The 23,980-nt window shown below is 37.7% G+C and overlaps 4 protein-coding genes across 4 annotated transcripts; all 4 read left to right on the forward strand.

The window, feature by feature from the left end:
* Positions 1–45: 45 nt before the first annotated feature.
* PBRP (plant-specific TFIIB-related protein) lies at positions 46–4,549 on the forward strand. The gene is made up of 3 exons (XM_022276692.2): positions 46–795; positions 1,416–1,574; positions 3,374–4,549. The coding sequence occupies exons 1-3, from the start codon at positions 211–213 to the stop codon at positions 3,947–3,949; spliced, it is 1,320 nt and encodes a 439-aa protein (XP_022132384.1). The 5' UTR covers positions 46–210; the 3' UTR covers positions 3,950–4,549.
* Positions 4,011–5,428, forward strand: LOC148213412 (anti-muellerian hormone type-2 receptor). The gene has a single exon (XM_088124700.1). The coding sequence runs from the start codon at positions 4,736–4,738 to the stop codon at positions 5,222–5,224; it is 489 nt and encodes a 162-aa protein (XP_087980826.1). The 5' UTR covers positions 4,011–4,735; the 3' UTR covers positions 5,225–5,428.
* Positions 5,429–6,802: 1,374 nt separating this feature from the next.
* U1-70K (U1 small nuclear ribonucleoprotein-70K) lies at positions 6,803–12,249 on the forward strand. The gene is made up of 11 exons (XM_022276769.2): positions 6,803–7,147; positions 7,581–7,695; positions 7,811–7,890; positions 8,540–8,615; positions 8,699–8,763; positions 8,846–8,908; positions 10,252–10,333; positions 10,422–10,584; positions 10,898–10,969; positions 11,148–11,892; positions 11,975–12,249. The coding sequence occupies exons 1-10, from the start codon at positions 7,049–7,051 to the stop codon at positions 11,863–11,865; spliced, it is 1,533 nt and encodes a 510-aa protein (XP_022132461.1). The 5' UTR covers positions 6,803–7,048; the 3' UTR covers positions 11,866–11,892; positions 11,975–12,249.
* An 8,214-nt stretch (positions 12,250–20,463) lies between these two features.
* Positions 20,464–22,920, forward strand: LOC111005361 (SCARECROW-LIKE protein 7). The gene is made up of 2 exons (XM_088126806.1): positions 20,464–20,623; positions 20,744–22,920. The coding sequence occupies exon 2, from the start codon at positions 20,763–20,765 to the stop codon at positions 22,596–22,598; it is 1,836 nt and encodes a 611-aa protein (XP_087982932.1). The 5' UTR covers positions 20,464–20,623; positions 20,744–20,762; the 3' UTR covers positions 22,599–22,920.
* Positions 22,921–23,980: the final 1,060 nt, after the last annotated feature.

Genomic DNA, 23,980 nt, shown 5'->3' on the forward strand with positions numbered 1-23,980 from the left:
GTAGAACCTATTAAAATTGGAAGGGTTGAAGTACAAACTTTGAAGTAAAATAACCAAATGTGTGTGAGAGGAAATGAAATAGTATTTTAACCTAAGAATCATATCAAAAACGCAGGCGATGCACTTGGCTCCCTCGAATCGGATTGAGATTATACGATCACTCGCTACCAAACAGACGCGCGCTGAAACGTTGGCAGCACTGTGACAACAATGAAGTGCCCGTACTGTTCGGCGGCGCAGGGGCGGTGCGCCACCTCGAGCTCCGGCAAGTCCATCACGGAGTGCATTTCCTGCGGCCGTGTGGTCGAAGAGCGCCAATTCCAGCCCCACCATCTCTTCCAGCTTCGCGCTCAAGATAACCCCCTTTCCCTCGTCACCTCCGACCTACCAACCCCTCCGCTCCACCACCAGCACGATCAAGCTCTGGATCCTTTCGAGCCCACAGGCTTCGTTACGGCCTTCTCCACATGGTCCTTGGAGCACAGTCCCCTCTTCCTCCGCTCCTGCTTCTCCTTCTCCGGCCACCTCGCGGAGCTCGAGCGCACCCTAGAGTCTACTTCGTCATCTAATTTGCCGTCTTCATCCACGGTTGTGGTGGATAATCTTAGGGCTTATATGCAGATTATCGATGTGGCTTCTCTTTTGGGGCTGGATTACTATATTTCCGAGCACGCGTTTAAGTTGTTTAGGGACTGTTGCTCCGCTACTTGTTTAAGGAACCGGAGCGTCGAGGCGCTTGCCACTGCTGCCCTTGTTCAGGCTATTAGGGAGGCGCAGGAGCCCCGAACCCTTCAGGTCTATATTTCACTTAATTGTGTACTTCTGACAGTTGTTTGGTTCTTGCTTTCATTGTGATATGTTTTGATAATCTCGCATTACGTTCAAGAAAATTTGAGGAAATTCACTGTCAAGTTGAATCGAGAAATCTGTGCGGCTACTGTCCGTGGATGTGTTTCTTTGATAGTTGTCCACCCTATGGCTTTCATTGTCAATCTGGTTATTACTTGTTATAAAAAACTTCGTCGTGTGAAATATTTATGCGTTTGGTCTCTTTGTTTGTAAAGTACAGTCGTTTCTCCATAGTTGGAATTTCTCTGATAGCTAACTGGTGCAAGTACGGTTTGTTTCGTTTCTCATTTATTTATTTTCTTTCTCATGAAACTAGATGCTTGAGACGTCAATTTCAGACAATCTCAAAAAATAATTGTTAATACTTTTTAAATCAACTTTTGCATGGATCTATTTGAAGTTCTTTAAAAGGGTCAATGTAGCTGTCCTTATTATTGAACTTGTTTGCATTTCATAAATTAACCTTGCTTGCTTTACTTCTACCAATTGTAATTATGACCTATGTCTTGTCATCTTTAGTTCTACTTCTATGACATCTAAAGTGGTGTGTACTGTGAGTATAACAGGAAATCTCCATTGCGGCCAATGTACCCCAAAAAGAGATAGGAAAGTATATCAAGATTTTGGGAGAAGCTCTGCAATTAAGTCAGCCCATCAATAGCAATTCCATATCAGTCCATATGCCAAGGTTCTGCACGCTTCTCCAACTCAATAAATCTGCTCAGGTACCATAATTTCATTTCTTATATCTGGTTAATGAACATTATGGTTTCTGTAGTCTTGACTTATTGATTGGTGTGCATGGTAATGTTGAAAAGAGGATTTGTATGGACTGTAGATAGTTGGATCTATTCAATATGATCAAAATTTCTGCAGCACTAAATACATCTTGAAAGGTAATTTCATTGAATTCTCAAATGTTCTAGGTAAAAAGCATTATGGAGTTTATATAATTTTTATGTTCTAGTAGTGGTATTTGATTTCCTGGCTTCTCAAGATAATTAATAAATTACATGCATCGTGATCAAGGATAGGGGCTAACAGCATGACAAATCCTAAAACTCCCCAACTTGGGAGCTTAAAACCCCCTCAACTTAGGAATATTTAAAAAACCCCTATAATTGACTCATCCAAGGAGTAGCTATAGGGATCTCTATGCAATAAACACATCTAGAGACCAAAAAGAGACTGATTTCTACAACATCTACTAAACCCCTATACTTATCCTATAAAATTAAGTCCAATTAAATGAATCCAGTAACCTCACAAGGTGGCTAAAAGAAAGTTCACCGAGAGAACTCTGGTTGTTCTTGGAAAAATATTTTCTTTTATCTTTTATTTTGCTTCAGGCTATTTAAAATACTGTTCAGGAACAGATTGGTTTCGTTATAACTTATAAGGCCAAGGTCATTTGTTTTTGTGCAATGAAAGCTATCATTTCCTGAAATGTAGTTGATAGGATTGTCAAATCTTCAAGGATAAATTTAGAGAGCTAGAGGAAGTTTGGTAGATGTACGAGAGGAACAATATGACACCTCCCACGTAACATAAACAAAGGGAGGTTTCGAAGTACCCTGCATTAAATACCAATCTTTCACAGTTGTGTAAAGTCTATATTCATCCCTTCAAAGACTTGGTATTTCTTCTCAACCACAGCTTCCTTAACGTAGCTTTTAGCCTTTCACCACGTTGTCCCAAAGCAGTTTTCTTCTGAGTTAGTAACTCAAATGTGTTTCTAATAAATGCCAACTGGAGTATTTTTCTGCTGTCTTCTTTGGCTTAGAGTGGATCGTCTCATCTCCCCCTTGTTTTCTTGTATTCTCCTCGAGTGGAAATAGTTGTTTCTTTCTTAAAAAATTGTCCTTTATGGCCCTGGCCTGTAAATGGACCTTTATGAGCCTCTAAAATATCTTTTATACCATGACCAATGCCCCAGTTGGTCCTATACATGTGACCCGCTATCAGGAAAAGAATTGCAATAGCTAAATGATGGTGTGCAATATCGGTTAACCATAGACCCCCGGTTACTGGATCTAATCCTCCGCGAAAAGTAAGAAATTCCGCATATTTTGACCAATTCAAAGTGAAAAATGTCTCTTTCTTTTTCTAAAAGCATAAGTAGTAAACATTTTTGACTAGGGTTCCCATACATGCAAACATACAAAAGAAAATAATCTTCATACTGCAATTTTCTTTCTATTTGTGTTGTGTGTGTTTCTTGAAAATTTTAATTTCCATATTGTGATTCTCTTTCTGTTTGTGTGCGTGATGGCCTTTAGATACACTTTTTTTATAACCTTAGAAATCGGTTTTTTTTTCCCAATAAATTAATATCAAATAGAAAAGTGATTTGTGATTTATATTCATGTCAACTTTGCACAAGTAAAGCTCTTCTTCTAGCTTAATAAGAATCTTGGATACGGTAACAATCTTTTGCCGTTTTCTCCTTAAACTCCAAGTATATGGTAACATGTAATGATATTTTCTCTCTATCATGCTTGTTGATAATTACTATGAATTTTAGGAACTGGCAACTCATATTGGGGAAGTTGTCATCAACAAATGCTTCTGCACTCGCAGGAATCCCATTAGCATCTCTGCTGCCGCTATATATTTGGCTTGCCAATTAGAAGACAAGCGGAAGACGCAAGCAGAAATTTGTAAGGTTACAGGTCTCACTGAAGTTACCCTCCGGAAAGTCTACAAAGAGCTACTAGAAAATTGGGACGATTTGCTTCCATCTAATTACACTCCTGCGGTTCCTCCTGAAAGGGCATTTCCAACTACTGTAATTGCTTCAGGCCGTTCTTCAGCTCCTAAAGTTGATGCATTTGAAGGGACTTCGTTAGATAAGGACAAAGAGACTAAACCAAATATTATACCCATCGAGATCTCCGACATGGGTCATCCATCCAGAGTCAAAGAAGATAGTGAGAGTAAATTTGTATCCCGTGGGATGTATAACCCCGTGACCAACAGGTCAACAACTTTTTGTCAACCACATCCTGCTAAAGGGACTTCTGTTGCAAGTACTGCTGGAAAGAAGAGTCAAAGCGATAACCAGGGAATGGATATTGTTAAGGAGCACTCCAACAGCTAACAGTAAGAGCAGAAGGTGTATGAAGCATGGATGCTCCACACCACAGTCACCAACATTGCCATCGGATTCCTGTATCATGTTCAACTAGCAAGTAACAAATTTTAACTAGCCGTTTATGCTATAGTGGTTCAACGGAATGAAATGGTGTCCAAATGGAAGAAAAATGATGCTAGAGATAGATACATAGTAGTATTCTGGTACGAAGCAAACATTTCCTTGCTTTTGTATGGGAGAACGACCCTCTCGTTAAAGCACATAGTACTAAGTTCCATGTATAAGGCCACGTCAACTCCATTATGAAGGAGAATTCACTGTTTCCGACAGGATTAAGGTACGCATAACTAATTACTCCCATACCAAGTTTTAGTTTAAAACTCTCATCACACACTTTGATTATTGCCTTTTACATGTCTGAACTACCAAACTATGTAAAAGTTGGTCAGGGGACTGTATAAGTTGTAAGGAGGAGAGTCTTAGGGGCATGTCTAATTAGTGTAGGAATTTCAGTGCAGGGTAGGCTTTTTGTATGCGTTCGGGCTCTTTTGACTCATCTATCTAATATATCCCAAGGGAGATGCCTACATAATTATTTAAATTTAATTACTCGTCTCTTAATGAAGACCGTTGGTTTGGTCCAGATTTTAATCAAATATTTGTAGTATTCCACGGAAGGATAAGGTGTAAAGTCAGGTCTTTACAGAACCACCATTTCCCCCTCTCCCTCTTTCCCTCTCTCTCTTACATACACACACACAGGACAGACATAGTCTGAGAAAGTTGGGAAAGATGCTGCTGCAGCTGTCAGCACTCTCGTCAGTACGACCATTGCCGCTCAATCGTTTGGATTTCGCATGTAAGCCAGCGAGTTCAGGGACGGCACTGAAGATCCATGGCATGGCCAAGGAAGGAAGCGAGAGAGAAGGGGGCATTGCCGAGACGGTGGCCATAGCCGGGGGGCTAGTGGCGAGCCCAGTGATTGGTTGGTCACTATACACCCTGAAGACAACCGGGTGCGGGCTGCCGCCGGGACCCGGGGGATCGCTCGGCGCATTGGAGGGGGTCAGCTACTTGGCAGTGGTGGGGATCGTGGGTTGGTCACTGTACACGAAGAGCAAAACTGGATCGGGGCTTCCGAATGGCCCTTTTGGGCTACTGGGCGCCGTAGAAGGTGTGTCGTACTTGTGTTTACTGGCCATTTTGGTGGTTTTTGGGGTGCAGTATTTGGAACAGGGCTACATCCCCGGCCCTCTCCCGGCCGATCAGTGCTTCGGTTGATGTTTTCTTCAGCCTTAAGGTCTTATCTTGTGAATCTAATGTGTGTGGCTGTTGTTTCTCCAAGCGTGTACTGTAAATCGTAGGGTTCTTTTGAATCTCTCTGCATAGGACTTCGCCTTTGCTTTATTTGGGTTTTGAATATAGTAGCTATTTTTATCAAAACATTCACAAAATTACGATAATTATGCCATCTTTTTAATTAAAGTGGATTTTGTGTTTCAAACAAATATCTAAATTCTAGGTTTAGAGATCAATTCTATCTCTCTTTTTTTATTTTTTTATTTTTATAAAGAAGTGTACGAGTAATGGAGTACAGTGAACATGTGATAATCAACAAACTTTGTTTATTTAAATTGCAAATAAATTATCATAGTGGGGTTTTTTTTTTTGTGATTTTACTTTGTAACCGTTGACTAATTTTTTTTCCCTTTAGATCTATAAACTTTTAGGTGCAGTTTCTATTTTATTTTTAGTTTTTTATTTTTAAAAATTATGTTGCTTTTTATAATTTCATTGACAAAATTTTTACCTCTTGAATTCTTAGCTAAATTTAAAAAATGTTTATAAAAACTATCTAATAAAACAAAATAACATATAAGTCAATTTAATATTTTTAAGTTTAATTTTTAGAAACGTAGAGCAAAAAATGGAAGTATAAAATAGTGAAAGTTTAGATTTAAGTTACTAAATATCTAGTCATTTAATACTTCGGTTGTTTTTTAGCACAATATATATGAGGGTCATAGATTGAACCTTCAATCTCTAGGGAAGGAATAAGATACCTTACCTGATGAGTTATATTTGTTGGCTACTATCGTCATTGTTGGGTTCCCATCCGATTAAATTTTAACTAACTTATAAATTTTAATTTTGACCGTCAAACTTTTATTAAACTACACATTTAGTCCCTTCTGGATATAGATTTTTTGTCCTTTGAACAAAAATGCAGTTAAATAAGTAAATTTATAAGTTGAAGAATGAAACAGCTATGACAAAAAATTGTAAAGAGACAAAACAATATAATAAAAAAAATAGGCTTAATCTCATTATCAACCCTAAATGTTTTGGTTTATTCTAATATAATCACTAAACTTAAAAAAATAACTATTTTAATTTTTAAACCTCCCAAAAGGTCTATTTCACTTTTTGAACTTAAAAATAAATTTAAAAAATGATTTTGGCCGCTGTTGTTTTTATATTAGAAACTATGTATCAATTTTTTTGTCTCCTAATATTTACTTACCTCAATATTCATATTGACAAACTTATATAGCTTTCAATACATGTCCGTGTTGACATGTTAATACACATGCTCGAAATCGTGCTATATATTTGTTAAAAAAAATAGCATCGAGAAGGATAAAAATAATTAATTTTTATATCAAATAATTAATGTATAATAAATTTAAAATTTCATAAATTAAAATAGATTTTTCAAAAATTTATATCTAACATGAGATGGATATATATTTTAGTAAAGAGGCGGAAGATTTAAATTTAAGTAGAGGTGAGAATTTGAACCGGACATATGAATCTGAGATGTAATTGCTTCCTTTGAAAAGTTGGAGAGAGATATTTCTTAAAAAAAAAAAGGAAAAAAAAAGTTTGAGAGAGGATTGCAGAATGGTGTATAAATAGCCTCGATAAAACGTCAAACCTTTTCCGCCTTCTCGCTGCCGCCTCCAGTTCCTTCCGTTCCGACTCGGCTGTGTTCCAATTAGATCCGACCAAGAATCACTCACTGATGTTTTTCGTCCACTCCATTTGATCTCTGCTATCAATCGTCTGTCCTCGTATTGACCTGAGCGACGATCGCGCGCTGCCATGGGAGATTACAATGATGCCTTCATGCGGAACCAAAACGCCGCCGTCCAGGCTCGCACCAAGGCCCAGAATCGCGCCAACGTCCTCCAACTCAAGCTGGTACGTGTTATGGTTTCGATTATTGTTAATTTTTATGTAGTTACCTTCGGCTTTGTTCGCTTGAAGTTAGCTAGGGTTTCTAGAAGTTATTTCGCAATCTTTAATCAGAAAGAGATGCAGTTTTGTTGTTGTTGGTTTTTTTTTTTTGTGTCACTAAATTATGCATAGGTGTTGCTGTGAAAGTATCCGTTTATTATTATTATTTTTTATTTTTGTTTATCGATGACAAATTAAGTTCTATCCATCGAATGACCCAATAATTGGTAATAATGTCTCGGAAAAGGAGAATGGTTTGATGCGATACTTGTCTATTATCCTTGGGGGTTGGGACTATTTGTATTTAACTTTTATCCACATGAAGATTATGGTTTTTGAAGAAGCTGATGGGTTTGTAGAACAGTTGATTGGTTTCTTAATTTTGCTACTCGTGCAGATTGGGCAGAGCCATCCTACTGGTCTTACGGCCAATCTTCTGAAGCTGTTTGAGCCTCGACCGCCTCTGGAGTACAAACCTCCCCCGGAGAAAAGAAAATGTCCACCCTTAACAGGTTTTGAGTACTTACCAAAACCTGCGTGTAATTTATTGGTTTCTCTTCTACTTTTTTTTTTCCTTTCCTTTTCCGGTGGGATAGCAATATTATTCTATCTTATCTTCTTTTGAAGGGATGGCCCAGTTTGTTAGTAACTTTGCGGAACCCGATGATCCGGAATATGCTCCCCCTGTTCAAAAGGGTGAAACTCCTGTAAGATAATTCACCTCTTAATGATAGTCTGAACCTCGTTCATTAAGAGAATTCCTTCTAAGATTGAATTTAAATCAACCTGTAACGTCTCCCAATATATGTATAGAGTATGTATGTTTGTTGTATGTGTTGTAAGGCACGTTAGTGTTGCTTAATGCTTATAACTCGGGGGCTGTTTTGAAGCTTGGTGCATATTGCAAAATAGTTTGTTTCAAAATACTAATTTAAGAATTTTGATCAGGTGGCTTGTAAATTTTAAGGGCGTTGTTAAACAATGCATTTGTCCATCTTTTTGAAGGAAGCAATACATCAACTGTTTTAAAAGAAACAGAAAAATCAAACCAATATGTTTGAACTGAACTTTTGTTATAAGAAAAGGGGAATGATTTTTAAGAAACGACTTCTGTGCCTCTCCTTATTTATAGTGATGTCTCAGTAGTTAATCTATACTGCAGACTGACTAGTAGTAAAAGTTTTTATTGTTCCTAGTTAAGCGATCCTAACTAATTTGAAGATCTGGGTTTGCTAAATGATGGTGAAATGTGTGTAAAGCTACGGGAATTGGAGAAGTAACTACTGAAGATTCTGAATAATCTGACAGCACCACTTTTCATGATGCTTTTTTTTTTAATACAATCAATGGATCCAGGCACAAAGGAGGGCTAGAATTCACTTGCTAAGAATTGAAAAGGGTGCAGAGAAAGCTGCTGAGGAGCTGCCAAAATGTGATCATCTCTTCAGCATTTACCCTGATTTTGTAGTTAAAATGCTTTCATTGTCTCGTTTCTTACACATGTACATTGTGCAGACCTTGAACGTGATGATCCAAATGTTACAGGAGATCCGTACAAAACACTCTTTGTGGCTAGACTGGTGTGTTAAAATGTACTGTACATAGTGCTTCTTGAATTTAAGTTAAATGTTTAACTTAAAAATCATTGTTACCCATTTGCAGAATTATGAGACAACTGAGAGCAGAATCAAAAGAGAGTTTGAGTCTTATGGGCCAATCAAGCGGGTAGGTATTTGAGCATCCTCATGGGGCTCGGTAAGAGGTTAATATTTGTGTGGTTGATTGAATAATTTTTTGTTATTATTAAAAAATATTTTTTTTGGGTAGTTATCATGTCTTTGGATAATGATTTTGGGTCCTTTTTCCTTCAAAAATATTTTCTATGATCTATGACATTCTAAACCTAAGCATGGATTTTCTAGATTTTCTTGTAATGTTTTTCATTGTTGTAGTGACAATACGGGCATGCTTTCTCTTTAAATAACACATCAGGAAAATTCCACTGGCCATCCAAAGTATGTATCGACATGCAGGTCTCTTATTTGTTCTTTTTGTTTTTTCCAACTTTTCCCCCATTTTAAGTAGTAAAAGCTAGTAAATTTTTATGGGAGAAATGGGAGTAAAAACATATTTCTACCTGACTGAGTCTATACGGTGGAATCAAGTTTGAAGAAAGATTAAGGCCAAACATCCCTGGACTCATCATCGATAATTCAAGCTCCCAATAGTCTCTCAGGTAACACTGCTGATAGGCAGTAATGACTTTCTTGTGTGTTTCATTTTCCTCTTAGTGACCGTGTCTTTGCCCAGATATAGTTTGGCTAGAGAATTCTTGAGGCGTGACGTTAATAGGAAACTCCTTAGTAAAATTCTATATATCAAGAATTCCTGGTAAGGAGGCAGTGATTCTACATTCAGCCAAATATCATTCATGATATCGATATTTCTGGTTCTGATCCAAAAGATGGTTCTTCACCATGCATGGCAAAGCTGAAAATTTTAGGTTGGACAGTGGAGTGATGTGCTATGCTTTTTGGCCTTTATATTCAAGCAACAAAGGAGATTGTCAAATTCCTTATTTTTCTGCCTTGGGTAAAACACATAGGGAGTATTAGCATCTCTCTCTCCTTTGAATTTTGTAATGCGTGCATTTTCTGCTGCTAAAAGTTTTACTTTTGGCTTTAAAGGCATCAAAAAATATCGCCGTTGAGAAGATTTCCTGGTATTTCTCCCGTATTACATATACCTTTTTTCATTATTTGAAAAATAATTTCCCTGGTAAGGGGAGTTTAGTATGTTCAACAACTGGTAAAATGGCCACAAATACTTCAGTTTTTCCGACTCTAGCTGGTGGTGATGCATCCCGCGATGGAAGCTCTATGATTTAAAGGTGAGCACGGCTAATTAGGCATAGTGCCTGTCTGCCGTGCCAATAGGATTTAGCTTATAATGAACTTTCTTACAGCTATAAACTAATAAAAGCTTATGGAGAATGTATAATAGAAAGAGATTTTAACTTTTCTTCTGCAATATGACTTCTTGTTTGTGTATTTTTCTGTGTTTTTCAGGTACGATTGATTACAGACAAAGTGACGGGTAAACCTAAAGGATATGCTTTCATTGAGTACATGCACAAAAGAGATATGAAAGGTTTGTTTTAATTAATTTGTTTTTTTCTTCCTTTTTCTATTTGATTAACTCGAATACTAATTACTCACTTTCATTTGAACTCTAACAGCTGCATATAAGCAAGCTGATGGAAGAAAGATTGATGGTAGAAGGGTACTTGTGGATGTCGAGCGAGGTAGAACAGTACCGAATTGGCGTCCTCGCCGGCTGGGTGGTGGTCTTGGAACTACCAGAGTGGGAGGTGAAGAAAATAACCAGAGGCACTCTGGAAGGTAATTAAGCTGTTGTCAACAGCTCTTGCTCTTTCAAGTGCAAGCCACTGAGAAGTATTGATAAATATTGAACAATGAAACAACAATAGATACATAGCAATGATAATCAGTTCTCTTTCAAGTGCAAGCCATTGATAAGTATTGATAAATATTGAACAATGAAACAATACTGGATACGTAGCAATGATTCTCAGTTTAGTGGTTTTGTGCATCGAGCAGTTTTATTTATTTTTTTTGTTTATTGCTGAAGATTTTGAAGACAATACTGGGTTTAGGATATTGTACAAGCTGAAGGCATCTGCTTTTTGTTCAGGGAGCAACAGCAGTCTGGAGCACCATCTCGATCAGAGGAGCCTAGGGGGCGCGAGGATCGTCATGGAGAAAGGTATGATGTTTCATAATATTGTTCTCTTCATTTTAGTTAATATATGTGTGCCATTAAGTATGCTTCTTTTGATTAATAATTGCAGCAATTGAAGTTTACTCCGGATTTCACTTTTCTTATTGGCAATATTGTTATTTTTAAGATGCTACGTAATCAGGCTTCTATTTAACGTTTTCAGAGATAGGGAAAAGTCTCATGAGAAGGGAAGAGACAGAGAAAGAGAGAGAGAGAAGTCACGTGAACGTTCTCATGAGAGATCTAAGGATCGTGACCTCAGAGAAGACAGGCATCACAGAGATCGTGATAGGACTAGGGATAGGGACAGGGATAGAGAAAGGGAAAGAGAGAGAGACCGTGGCTATGACCGTGATAAAACTCGTGATCGTGATCGAGGAAGGGATCGTGGTCGTGATTATGAGCGTGATCGAGATCGGGATCGGGATCGTCATCGGGACAGAGATAGGGAGAGGGATCGGAATCACGAAGATGGATATCCAGAACCTGATCGTGGTCGCTCTCATGATAGGGAATCTGATTATGACCGAGTTGAATCAAAATATGAAAAGGATAGACATGGTGATCGGGACAGAGAGATTGATCGTACTGAAACTGAGGATGGTCGTGGGTGGTATGACCAGTCTGAGCATGGGCACAGACACCCAGATCCTGACCATGATCCCCAATACTATGATCACTTTGAACATAATAGAGGCCGAGGGCAATATGACGATAACCCAGAAGGCCATCATGACCAAGACCGTTATGATCAGTATGATAGAATGGAGGATGATTATCATTATGAGCGTGGCACTTCTGAATCACATGATAAAGAGAGGTCTCGTGATATGAATCATGAATATAGGCGCAGTGAAAGATCCCATTCGAGAGAGTATTAGTTTCTCATGCTGCAGTGTGTTTTGCTGGTAAGTATCTACTGACTAACCACTGTTTTATTTCCAATGTATAAGCAAATATTCGCCCATATTCCTGAATGTTCTTTTCCAGGTTAAGATCATATCAAATTGCGTTAAAATTGTCATGTAGCAGCTGCGACCAGTGCTGGAATTGTCTTCTTTCTGTTGTTAATCGACATCGAAGTTGCTCAAACATCGTTTCATATAGCTTGATGCTAACTGTTGCAGATTTTTGCGCTGTTTATTTATGTGCTAAAACTTCTAGACATACTGTGTATTTAGTTTGTATGACCATGATTTTTAAGCTCCTAGAGTGTTATAAGTCATTTTGAATGCTTGATTTTATTGAACATCATTTTGTTGGCATCAAGGTCGTCAAATGCTGTGGAGTGGTGTACGTTTGCTATGGAAACTGCTCAAAGTTCAATCAAACTTAGATTTGTCAAAACCAATGTCTTTTTCCTTTTGCCAAGTGTCCAAGTCAATGTCAGTGGTTGACCTTTTGGACTTTTTTGACGCTATAGCAGTTTGTAGCAAGGGCTACAATGCCAAAAATTTTCTCCAGTGAGAAGTATTTACATTTGCTAAAAATTGTGGTATAAATTGCAATCGACGAGCGTTTTACATGATGAATTTTAGGAGTTCTAATGGTTTCCACCCATTTGGATCAATGGCTGTTCTAAAGCTCTCCGTTGGCATGATGCCAACTTTTGCTCTGCCAATCTTTAGTTTCTAGTCTTATTTTTTCTTAATATTCTTAGTAACTTTGCCCTCTTTTCCCAACTCATGATAGAGGTTTTGTTTGACCGTGTTTCCCACATTGTAATGGAAAAGAAAGAAAAACGAAAGATGAGGGGTTCTGGAGGAGAATGTTTACATTGAGAATTGATGATAAAATATTTTTTTTATTTTTTATCTTTGGAAAAAACTAGAAACCGAGTACAAGGGCTTGTTTGATAAGTTTTTGTTTATTGTTTCTCATTTTTCAATTCTATTTAGAAATCTAAGAATTTTACAACTATTTATGTTTCGTGTTTTCCATTTTGTAGAAACATTTTTAATATTGTATAAAAATTTTGAAAATAATAATTTGTTTTCTGTTCTCGTTTATAACTTGTTTTAACATAAATAAAATTATTGTTCATATAATTTTTTAATTTATTAAAAAAGATGAAGCGAAAACAAGAAATAAAAATGTTATTAAATGGGTCTATGAACTAAACTTGTAATTTAAGCAACATTTAACAAAAATGTAATGGGGATATTGAGAAATGTTCCATTGTCGGGGAATCGAACCCGGGTCTCCTGGGTAAAAGCTAGATATCCTAACCGCTGGACGACAACGGATTGTTGAAATTATTTCGTTTTAATAAGAAATTGTAAGCTCCGTAACGACCTCTTAAATGGAGAAAGAAATGGTGGGATTTTGTCGTTGGGCGAGTGTTTGTTGCCCGTTGCCCCTCCCACATGGAGTTGTGTTCCCTTCTTCCATACTTTAATGGGCCGAATGTAGATTTTGGGCTTCAGTTTCTATTGGCCCACTGGATTGGCAGCAAATACCCCATCAAAACAAGTCGAATATGTTTAAATCCGAGCAATAAAAAATAGGAAACTACAATATATCAAAGGTTACAATTTATCAGTTCAATGATAATTGACATATATCTCTAATAAAAAAATTATAAATTCGATCTCCCACTCCCATATGTTGTACTAATTAACTATAATGATAATATATTCTCTCAAAACAGTTATTATTGTGAATACAACTAAACATTCGGGACATATAAGGGCGCACATAGATTATTAAAATATTTTTCTAACCCATTTCTTCCTATCTACAACATATGTACTTTCTTTCAAGAGCTCATTCCAAATTTAAATGTCTTTCAACTCAACGAGATTCAGAGAAATTAAATTATATATAAAAAAAAACATTTGAAGAACTTGGGGGTGGGATGTTTCTAATGTTTGGAAGCATCCAATAATTGAGGCAAAGATACAATGAACATTTCTAACCAGATAACTATGTGTGCTTCATTTTATGTTGGGTACCCAATTGTCATCACTCTCACACACATTTGTATCAATTAATTTGACTCTAATTTTCCAATATCTTACCAAACAAACTTATATTTTCTTAGCTCCTTGTTATAAACCCTCCTTTGCTAATTATTAACACTTTGTGCTTTATGTTGAAATTAAATGTACTGGATAAAGCCATTTCTAGAGGATCGAAAGAGTGTCGAGACAAAATCGGAGTTGTCCTCTCATTGTCGAGATTAACGTGTTTCAAATCTCTTACCGAAAGAGTTCTTATCGACATGTCATGTGTTATCATAATGCAATGTGAGAAGAAGTAGAAATCAAGTAGCTTTCTTACAAAAAAAAACATTCATTCATCATTTTTCTTTAAATAAGCAGGAAAGAAAACTCATTCTTCATCTATTAAGTTTTAATATTTAAAAATAAAAGACTTAATAGAACTGAGGTTTGGGTTTTGAAAATTTTGTTATGAACATGTGTCTAGAAATAGGAAAGAGCTTTAGAAGGTTTGATTGGAAAGCTGGGCCCCAAAATGAAATAAATATTGAATATGATCGCACCACTATTTCAAGACCACCTAAATTATCAAATTTTGTAATTTTGATTTGCCTTTTTTTTCCGTGTTAAATGAGATATAGGATGGAAATTCAAACTTTCGATGTTTTCAGGTTAATTTTAATTTCTGCTGATGTATAGTTATACTTTTAAAAACTTAAATTTAATTTTTATTTTCTTAAGATTAAATTTTACCATCCTAATTTATCCTATTTCTAGTTGTCTACACATAAAAAAAAATGACAGCAAATTGATTTGTCATTATAAATTGTGTAGCATGCATGGTAGTGGTAGAGAGGTTGATCAAATTTTAGATTTAATAATTATTGAAATCAAACTGACGTGGGGATAAATAATTAAGATATAATTACTTATCTTCTAAAAGTTTGAAGATTCAAATCCTCATGTTCTTATCATCAGTAGATGTGGCATAGTAGACCTATGGTTGAATGGGGATACCTCCTCTCCAATTCGAACTTCACGACAAGTAGTCGGATTTCCTCCCTCGATGAGTAACGGATCCTGAATGAGTGGCTGTTAAGAAATTTTTGGTGTAAGCCATAGCAACAATTCAATTAAAAAAAAAAAAAAAAAAAAAAAAAAAAAAGCTCTTGCTGGACTTTAAAAAGAACAAATAAAATCATTGTGACCAAAGTAAAACCAAATGTAGGACAAAATTAAGGTTATAAAAATCCTATAAATTAAATTGAAAATAAGCTCGACGCAAAATTCGTAATTTAATTTTAATCAATAATTTATCGCAAAAAAACAGGCGGTCTACGTTGGAACTTACTTCTGCACCATCAAATTCCAAACACGTCCGGACAAATCCATCTGAAAGAAGAAATTTAAAAATTGAGAAAAAAAAAAAAAAAAAAAAAGGCTTGAGCGTGACCCAATTACAGTCCTGTCCTTTTCACCTCGACACAACCACAAACATCGCCATCTTCCGACACGCAATCCGCACACTACGTAACTTACATGCCCTGCCCCAATTCCGTCTTTTCCTTTTCCTTTCTTTTCTTTTTTTCCTTATTACAAGAAAGCAAAAAGAAGAAAAGACCGCGTCTTATAGTGTCATTCTTTTCCACCCAAATGTTAAAGGTGAAAATTTTTACTGTAATTGAACGGTAACCAATATTTAACTCAACAAGTTATCTCTCATTAGAAAACAAAAATAGTGATAACAATCTTAAAATACGATCTAAATTCATATTTTAAATTATTCTGATTTTTCAATTCAATAACGTTAAAATAAAATGTTGCATTATATGACATATCTGTTACAAGTACTCTTTTTTTAATATGATATGTAAGAGTCAAAATTCGAACTCACGAGTTTTTTGTCGAAAACAAGTGTCTTTATATTCAGGTATTCCTAACTCAATAAAGTAGAATAAATTATAGAAACATGATACTAGCGATAAATCTCAATTGCGCTATTAAATTATTGGCAGGTTACATGATTTTAAATAAATTTTTCTTTGATTGTCGGTGTAAAACTATATGTTACTTGAACCAAGGCATCGAAATCTGTTTATTATATGGTATTTAAGTAGATAATTATCAAAGATATGATTATAATTTATAATTATGTTGTTATTATTATTTATTAATAAAAAATAGTGTCCAAGTAATGATTAACGATTTGATTTTTGTCAAAAACGTTACAATGTTTCCCACTGACACGTCGATTTCAGTCTCCCTCCTAAAGTCCATCTACGTGACATTGGTGGAAGCTATGCATAGGTACTTATATTTTACCTTTTTTCTTTTTTCCCTTTATAAAGAGTTTTTTTTTTATTTCCACTTATTTTTAATTTTGTCTTTTGTAATTTAAAATTTGCTAATTTTATAGAATATGTTAATACATATTGCACAAACTCGAGCTCATAAGGCATACTGTTTATACTAATTTGTACAATTTGTGAACTCGCAAATCGAAAATATAGGTTACACAAAAGTATGGATTAGTATAACACATTTCTGAGCAAAATTAACCTCACTACATCAAGCATTGAAAAACATAAACTCCATGTCATGCCATCTATCATCATTGTTATGAGTTCGTCGTAATTTTGTATGAATTTTTTAAAATCGAATTAAAAAATGTCGAACAAATAAAAAGTACCCACAAGAACAACAATCTCGTACAATAAATGTGGGTACAATGGATTGAAATTTCAATCTCTAGGAAATGAGAAAAATAACTTAGATCACCTCAATAAAATAATAATAAAAAAAGTAACTTAATTGCCAATCTTTTGAAATGCTAATAGAGGGTATTAATTAAAAATTTGAAAAGGAAAAATCTAGAAATATAACACAATTGGTCCTGCTACAAATCTCTATTCTTAGGTAAACAATTTAGAACCCTATATTCACATTTATAAATGGTAACATTATTATATATTATATAATTTGAGCATAGATTAAAGGATTGAAATCGTGGTTTAAATCCTAACTGCAGTACTAAAAAGTATATATATGTTATATTTAGAGAGTAAATAAATAAAATGGCAAAAGGGGAAAATGTGAAATGATGGGTTAGAAGAAGAAGTGCATGAGTGGGGGCTGAAATTGAATTGATTGCTTTGATTATATTGGCGTTTCGTCTAATCATCGTCTGAATCCTTCAACGGTGGGATTTGATTGATAATTTTCTGTCAACCGCCCGATCCCGATTTATATAATTTAATGGAAATTTCCAAACTCATGCATTTCTTTCTTCACCTGTCCAACTGCAACCGCACTTTAATATACAAAATTCAAAACTCTCTCTCTCTCTCTCTCTCTCTCTCTCTCCCTCTGTATATATATATATATATATGCACAAATATATAGTTTTTATTTCTCTAAAATCTTTATATTATAAACGTATTTTGATTACAGCCATTCTGTGTCAGTGAGGTATCTATTTTAATTACCTAATGGGTGTGACTGACATATTTTTTAATGCTCTACCTCTGTCACCTTGTCAAAAAAAAAAAAAGTACCAAATCAACGAAAAGGGATATTATATATGAAATTGGGATGTTTGAAAATGGTAACAAATTAGTAAAGTGGAAAAAAGAAAAAAAAAAAGAAAAAGAAAAAGAAAGAGGAGGAGCGAAACATGGGTGGGTTGACGAAGACGTGGCGAGTTGACTCAAAAGCCCTAATTAAGTCTGCTGACTAATTTTTGACATTGACACCACTCATAAATGGATACTATTATATTCCTATTAATTTTTCTTTTTCAAAATTTTGGTTGAGGTATTGACATTGGTTTGGCTAACGTTTATTTGATATTAGCACCAAATAGATTATATAGTAATCTTATAGCGACAGACCATATGGACACGGTCAAGGTTTGTGAGAGAATATATACTAGCATTAATAAGATGTTTCAAATTTTATTTGAGTTGTGTGTAAAAGTTTTAATTGCTCGGTAGATAACATATCTTGAGTAGTGATTCTACTTTGTGTGTTATTTATAGAAATGCAATGTAATGATGGTAACTACAATCGCACTAATGTACTATCATGCAAAGTATGAATATGTTGGTCATGTTATCTCTTGGCTTGACTAGAGATTCGCTCGATACTAGTCATGTCAAGTCGTCCATCACGAGTTTGAGATCTTGTAGATACATGTTTTTTAACCTATTTTGTCTAGGGTTTCAAGGTGTGTACCATGATGAGACTAGTGTAGTACTACAATACGTGGTGTTATTCGCCCTTCAGTGACATGCATATTGATCACTTCAAGTTTGACATGTTGTCACTCGTTGAATTGGTTAGCTAATGTTTGATAATACCATGTTGAGCTTCGTGCCCTATTGACCTCTCCTTTAATGCTCGTGCCCTATCCATTATAACTGTTATGGGAAGATAAAAAGAGAAGAGACCAAGCGACGGGAGGCCAAAAGGAACCCGAGAAGAAAGTACGAGCCAGGAAAGGGGGCCGGCACCCGGCGACCCGAGCCGGCCCCGGCTGAGAACTTTTACAGTCCATCCGACCGTTGCGCAGTTACACCCGTATTAACTCGCATTGATTCTCAATCTAACCTCAAACTTACAACGAAGTAACGGGCCTGGAGATTTAAGATTCGGCTAGGGCAAATCTGGAGAGGATTGGGATTGGACGACTATAAGTAAGAGATGAACCAAACCCCAAAAGGTACGCCTCAACTTCCTATTCTCTACACTCGACTTTTGATACTAACTTAAGCATCGGAGTCCGTGTGGTAAAGCCACAGCGGTCCTAGCTTCAATCTGTTTTGTAGGTCACGTTGATCCATCGATCCTTTTTTGTATTTAGAGGATTGATGCATATTTGGCGAGATCAAATCTATGCATCAACGGTAACCATTTCATTTTCATTTTTATTCTGTAGAGAGAAGATATGGTTGAGGTGGGTAAAAAGAGACATATGGAATGGTAAATTCTACAAGGGTAGATAAGGCATGAGAGAAGTTGTGAAAGGGATAAGTTGTCCGTTGTGGGTTTTTGGTCATTCTTCCAAAGTCAGTCAGGAAGGTGAGGTCATCAGCCGGTTCAAAAAGAACATCTTCTGGTTTTAACTAAAGCATTCACTTTGCCCTCTTTTTCCTTCTCATTTTTTTCACCTTTTCATCGTCTTTTCTTTTTTATCCTACCTTTTACCCCTAAATTACCCCCACCCAACCAAAAAGGTGCCCCCCAAAAATGAAAAAAAAAAGACATATATACTAAAAAAATGTAAAAGATCAGTTATGCATTATAGCTTTAATGAACTATTGGGTTAATCAAATTTAGTTGTTAGGGTAGTCCTTTATTTATTCTAAATTTCTTACCACATACTCTAACTACCCTCTCTTCTCTTCATTCTACAAAGGGTATCTAATAAATGTATAAAGTTTCAGTTATGTCTAAATTCATCTCTAGATACTATTAAACATAAAATTTAATTTTGAGTCAATAAATTTTATGAAATATTAAATACTTCAAAAATTTAAAATTAAAAACTTATTCAACGCTTTTTAAAAGTAGAATCTATTGAATACAACTTTAAAAATCTAAATAAATATTGTTAGGGGTAAAATCCCATATTCCACGTGGTCACCCTAGGAGAGCCGTGAGCCTTGCCCGATCACAAGTGGGCAAGAAGTGTGCACATCTGGCCAATGGGCATAAGAAACCCGTGTCAAAGATAGAGGATAATCCCATGCCATCGAACGAGATTTGAGGACTCTTTAGTCGATGGAACGACCTAAATACGAAAAAATACGCCATCAGGTAGCTTCCACCCATAAAAGGATAATGAAAACTATTCTATAGGGTGCTGTGACTTCTAGCGCACAATTCGCTTGCTCTCCTACCTATTTTACTCCGACCCAAACATTAATTTCAACATTAGGAGTATTAGGATGAGCACACACTAGTGTGGAGAGGTAACCTCTATAGTGAGAGTATCCAAGTCATCGTCAACTCAATCAAAATTCGACATTATCAAGTATTAAAAGGGAAAAAAAAAAGGAAGTCGAAAGAGTGGAGTTTCGGAAGATTTGAATAGTGGAGACGCGTACGGGCTACGGCAAAGCCAACCCACTACCCAAGTGGAGCGGCGAGAGGGTGATGTAGAGAACGTGTTCACGTGAATCGCCGAGTTTCAGTGACTCCCGCTGCATGCCCATTGCCCATGCCCCCACCCACTCAAATTTGGACGGACAAGATCTCCTTGCTTACGTCATCAGACGGCGCCTTCGAGGCTCTCTTAAATTGACGTGTCGCTCTGAACTTGGTCCCTGGTCCCCACCCCTTTATTGTCAGTATCCCCGCATTGAGCGGGAGCGACCCGAGCTCCTCCTCCACGTGGCCTCTGATCATCCGCCCTCCTCAGATCCCCCCTCTCGGCCCCACCTGCCACGTCCCCCTATATTCAACTCTTCTCAGTTCTGACTATTTCCATTTTCCCTTCCCCCTCTTTATTTTCTCTCGTAAGACTTAAATATTCAATTTTTTCTTCGAATGCAAAACTGGGCCCACCCTCGTCTCTACCTCCCTTGCCCCCCAACTTTTAATCGCTCTCTATTCTCTCTTCCACTCCTTTCTCTCTGCTACTTCTACTCCTCACTTCTCTTCTCCCTCTCCGCCGTGATCCGGGCCGCTTCTTTCTGTATGTTTCCCTTGATCAATCCTTCACTCCCTTCCGTTAATTTGCTAGTTTTCAGTTGCCGAATTCCTTTTTTTAACGCTTTAGCTGTTGTTTTGCATGTTTTGGATGGCGTGACTCCAGCCCTTTTCCTGGCCGGAGAATGGCGAATATGTGCGCCGACAGCGGCAATCTAATGGCGATTGCCCAGCAAGTCATGAAGCAGAAGCAGCAACAGGAGCAGCAGCAGCAGCATCCTCAGCAGACGCCGCAGCAGCAGCTCACTGGCCCCTGCACTTTCGCTCTCAGCCCATGGGGAAGTGCCAACCACGCTCTGTCCTGCGCTGCTCCAGATTTGGGGTTTGGGCTGGCCGGGGCGGGCTTTTCCGACCCGTTTCAGGTGTCTAGAGTGGTGGACGGTGGAGAGACCAGCTTTTCGTTTCCCAACTTGGAGCACCATTCTTCTGCCTTCAGATTCTCCGATTTTGACGGCGGCGGCGCTGCTACCGAGTTCGACTCTGACGAATGGATGGACAGTCTAATGGCTGGTGGAGATTCAACGGATAGCTCTAATCTTCCTTCTGGTTGCGACGCGTGGCAGTCTGGTACGGATTTTGCTTTCTACGGTGCCGATCCCTTTGTCCCCTGCCCGAGTCGGCTCAGTATCCCATGTTCTTCGCCGTCTGATTTTAACAGAGTAATTTTCCCTGACCCTCCTAAAAATCAAACCGCCGTTCAACCGCCGGTGGTCTCCTGGACGGGGCTGCCGCCGTCAACTCCACCGGTGGTGGTCAAGGACGCTCAACTTCCCACCCCTCCCCATGCGATCCACAAGACTGACGATAACGGCGGTTCGTCGAGCTCTGCAGAGACTGAATCAACGCCGCCGCTTCTTAAAGCCCTACTGGAATGTGCTAGAATTTCTGAATCCGAACCAGATCGAGCTGTGCAAAAGCTGATTCAACTTAAGGAATCGTCGTCGGAGCATGGAGATCCGACGGAGAGGGTGGCCTTCTACTTTCTCGAAGCCCTAGGCCGGAGGTTATCTCTGCAATCGGAGAAACGATTGGCCTCGTCCGAAAACAGTTCCGATGATTTCACAATCTCTTACAAAGCTCTCAACGATGCTTGCCCTTACTCTAAATTCGCCCATTTGACAGCGAACCAAGCCATACTCGAAATTACAGAGAACGCGAGCAGGATTCACATAATCGACTTCGGGATCGCTCAGGGAGTTCAATGGGCTGCTCTTCTGCAAGCTCTTGCAACTCGGTCCACCGGGAAACCAGCCGGAATTCGGATCTCCGGCATTCCGGCTCCGATGCTTGGGAAGTGTCCGGCGACGTCGCTGTTCGCCACTGGCAATCGACTCGCCGAGTTCGCAAAGCTTCTGGAACTGAACTTCGAATTCGAACCAATTCTCACTCCAATCGAAGAGCTAAGTGAATCGTCCTTCCGAATCGACGACGACGAAATCCTCGCCGTGAATTTCATGCTTCAATTGTACAACCTCCTGGACGAGACACCGCGCGCCGTACTGAATGTTCTGCAACTCGCGAAATCCCTGAACCCTAGAATCGTCACCCTCGGCGAATACGAAGCGAGCCTGAACCGGGTCGGCTTCTTCAATCGGTTCAAGAACGCGCTCCGGTACTACTCGGCCGTGTTCGAATCACTGGAACCAAAATTGGCCCGCGACTCAAACGAGAGGCTGCAACTAGAAAAAGTGGTGCTCGGGCGGCAGATCGCCGGCGTGGTCGGACCGGAGTCACCAAGAACCAAAACAGAACGAATGGAAGACAAAGAACAGTGGAAAATCCTAATGGAAAATTGCGGTTTCGAGCCGGTAAATCTCAGCCATTACGCCAGAAGTCAAGCCCGAATCCTTCTATGGAACTACGATTACAGCTCCTTGTATTCTTTGATCGAATCCTCACCTGGGTTTCTCTCGTTGGCGTGGAGCGAAGTACCAATTATCACAGTTTCTTCATGGCGTTGACAGCACAAGCTTCATAAAAACTCAGGTATTTGTTCATTACATAATTAAAATTATCCTATATATATTTTTTGCCCCCTTCTGTGCTGTAAAAAGACGACATTAAGAATCATATACGCCATTGACAATCTAATTTGGTGGTGCTGCTCCATCTTTTTTGTCAATTTCAACGTCAGAACGCGCAGTTCTAAATCTTTTTGACCCAGAGCTGAAAAAAAATGTGGGAATTTCATGAATTGAGGTGTAAATTCTAATGGGGTTGTGTTAGTGTTGTTGAATTGAATAAAAAATTGTTAAAATGTAAAATCTTGTTTGCTTTCTTGCTTGGGGGGTGTGGCATGGGCCTGTGGAGTGGAACCTTATTCTGATCTGTTTGTTTCGGTGGGCAATGGCATCAGTTCATGTCCTGATTTGCACCGACTGTCCAGTAGTAACTGCCTGAAGCTGTTTTAAATTATGTGTTTCCTAGATGGGTCCTTTTTTTTAATTATTTTTGCTGGGGGGAGACGTCCTTTTTCAGACAGGGAATATATGTAATTAAAAAAGATAAGATAGCCAAGAAAGATTTTATAGACATGTATTCGAATATGTTGTCCTTGGTGGTTTGGAAATAATCTTATACATCAAACTATATTGAAATAATCTTATACATCATACTATATTCTTTGAATGATTGAATAGCTAAGTTTTATGTAATACTCGCTCATATTCAGTAATTGACATATATCGTCAATTAGAACGCTGTGAGTTCGATTTTTATTCGAGAAAATAAAAGGTTTTTATGGTTAAAATTGACTTTATGAAACTAAATAAGTAAATATTGTTAAAATTGTGGTCCAACGAACACTAAATTAACGGATAGCAAAAGACTTGGTGTAATCATAAGTCATTGGAGTGGAAACAAATAAAGGAACTTTTTTTTTTCTTTAAAAAAAGATGGGAAAAGGAAAGAGGGGTAAAAGAGGGAATGGGAGAATTTGAAGGAGAGAGGCGGGAGAAGGGGAAGGGCAGGTTTTGCAAGGCAGTGCCACGTAATAAAGGAAAGTAGAGTAGAGTATACTATAGGACCATGGGGGACGGCCCAGGGCTACCACTGGCTGTCGATCCAACGCTGCCCTAACTCCATTTTTTATGTTCTCTCCATTTCAACAAATAATGGAAATTCGAACTTCCAATAGAAATTGATTTGAAAGTTTGATTTCTAAGGTAGGCATTAAATTTGAAATTAATTGAATAGGGTTGAAAGCTAATGGATTTGAATATGGAAAAGTTGAGGTTTAATTATGGTATTAAATATCTGTTGATTCGTCGAGAGGTTTACGTACTCATGGATTCGACATTGACGTGAGTGGTAAATCGACATTTCTACCTTAATATAAAAAAAT

The sequence above is a fragment of the Momordica charantia genome (assembly GCF_013281855.1).
Source record: "Momordica charantia cultivar OHB3-1 chromosome 1 unlocalized genomic scaffold, Mcharantia_2.0 BLBB01000001.1, whole genome shotgun sequence".
In the NCBI taxonomy this organism is placed as follows: domain Eukaryota; kingdom Viridiplantae; phylum Streptophyta; class Magnoliopsida; order Cucurbitales; family Cucurbitaceae; genus Momordica; species Momordica charantia.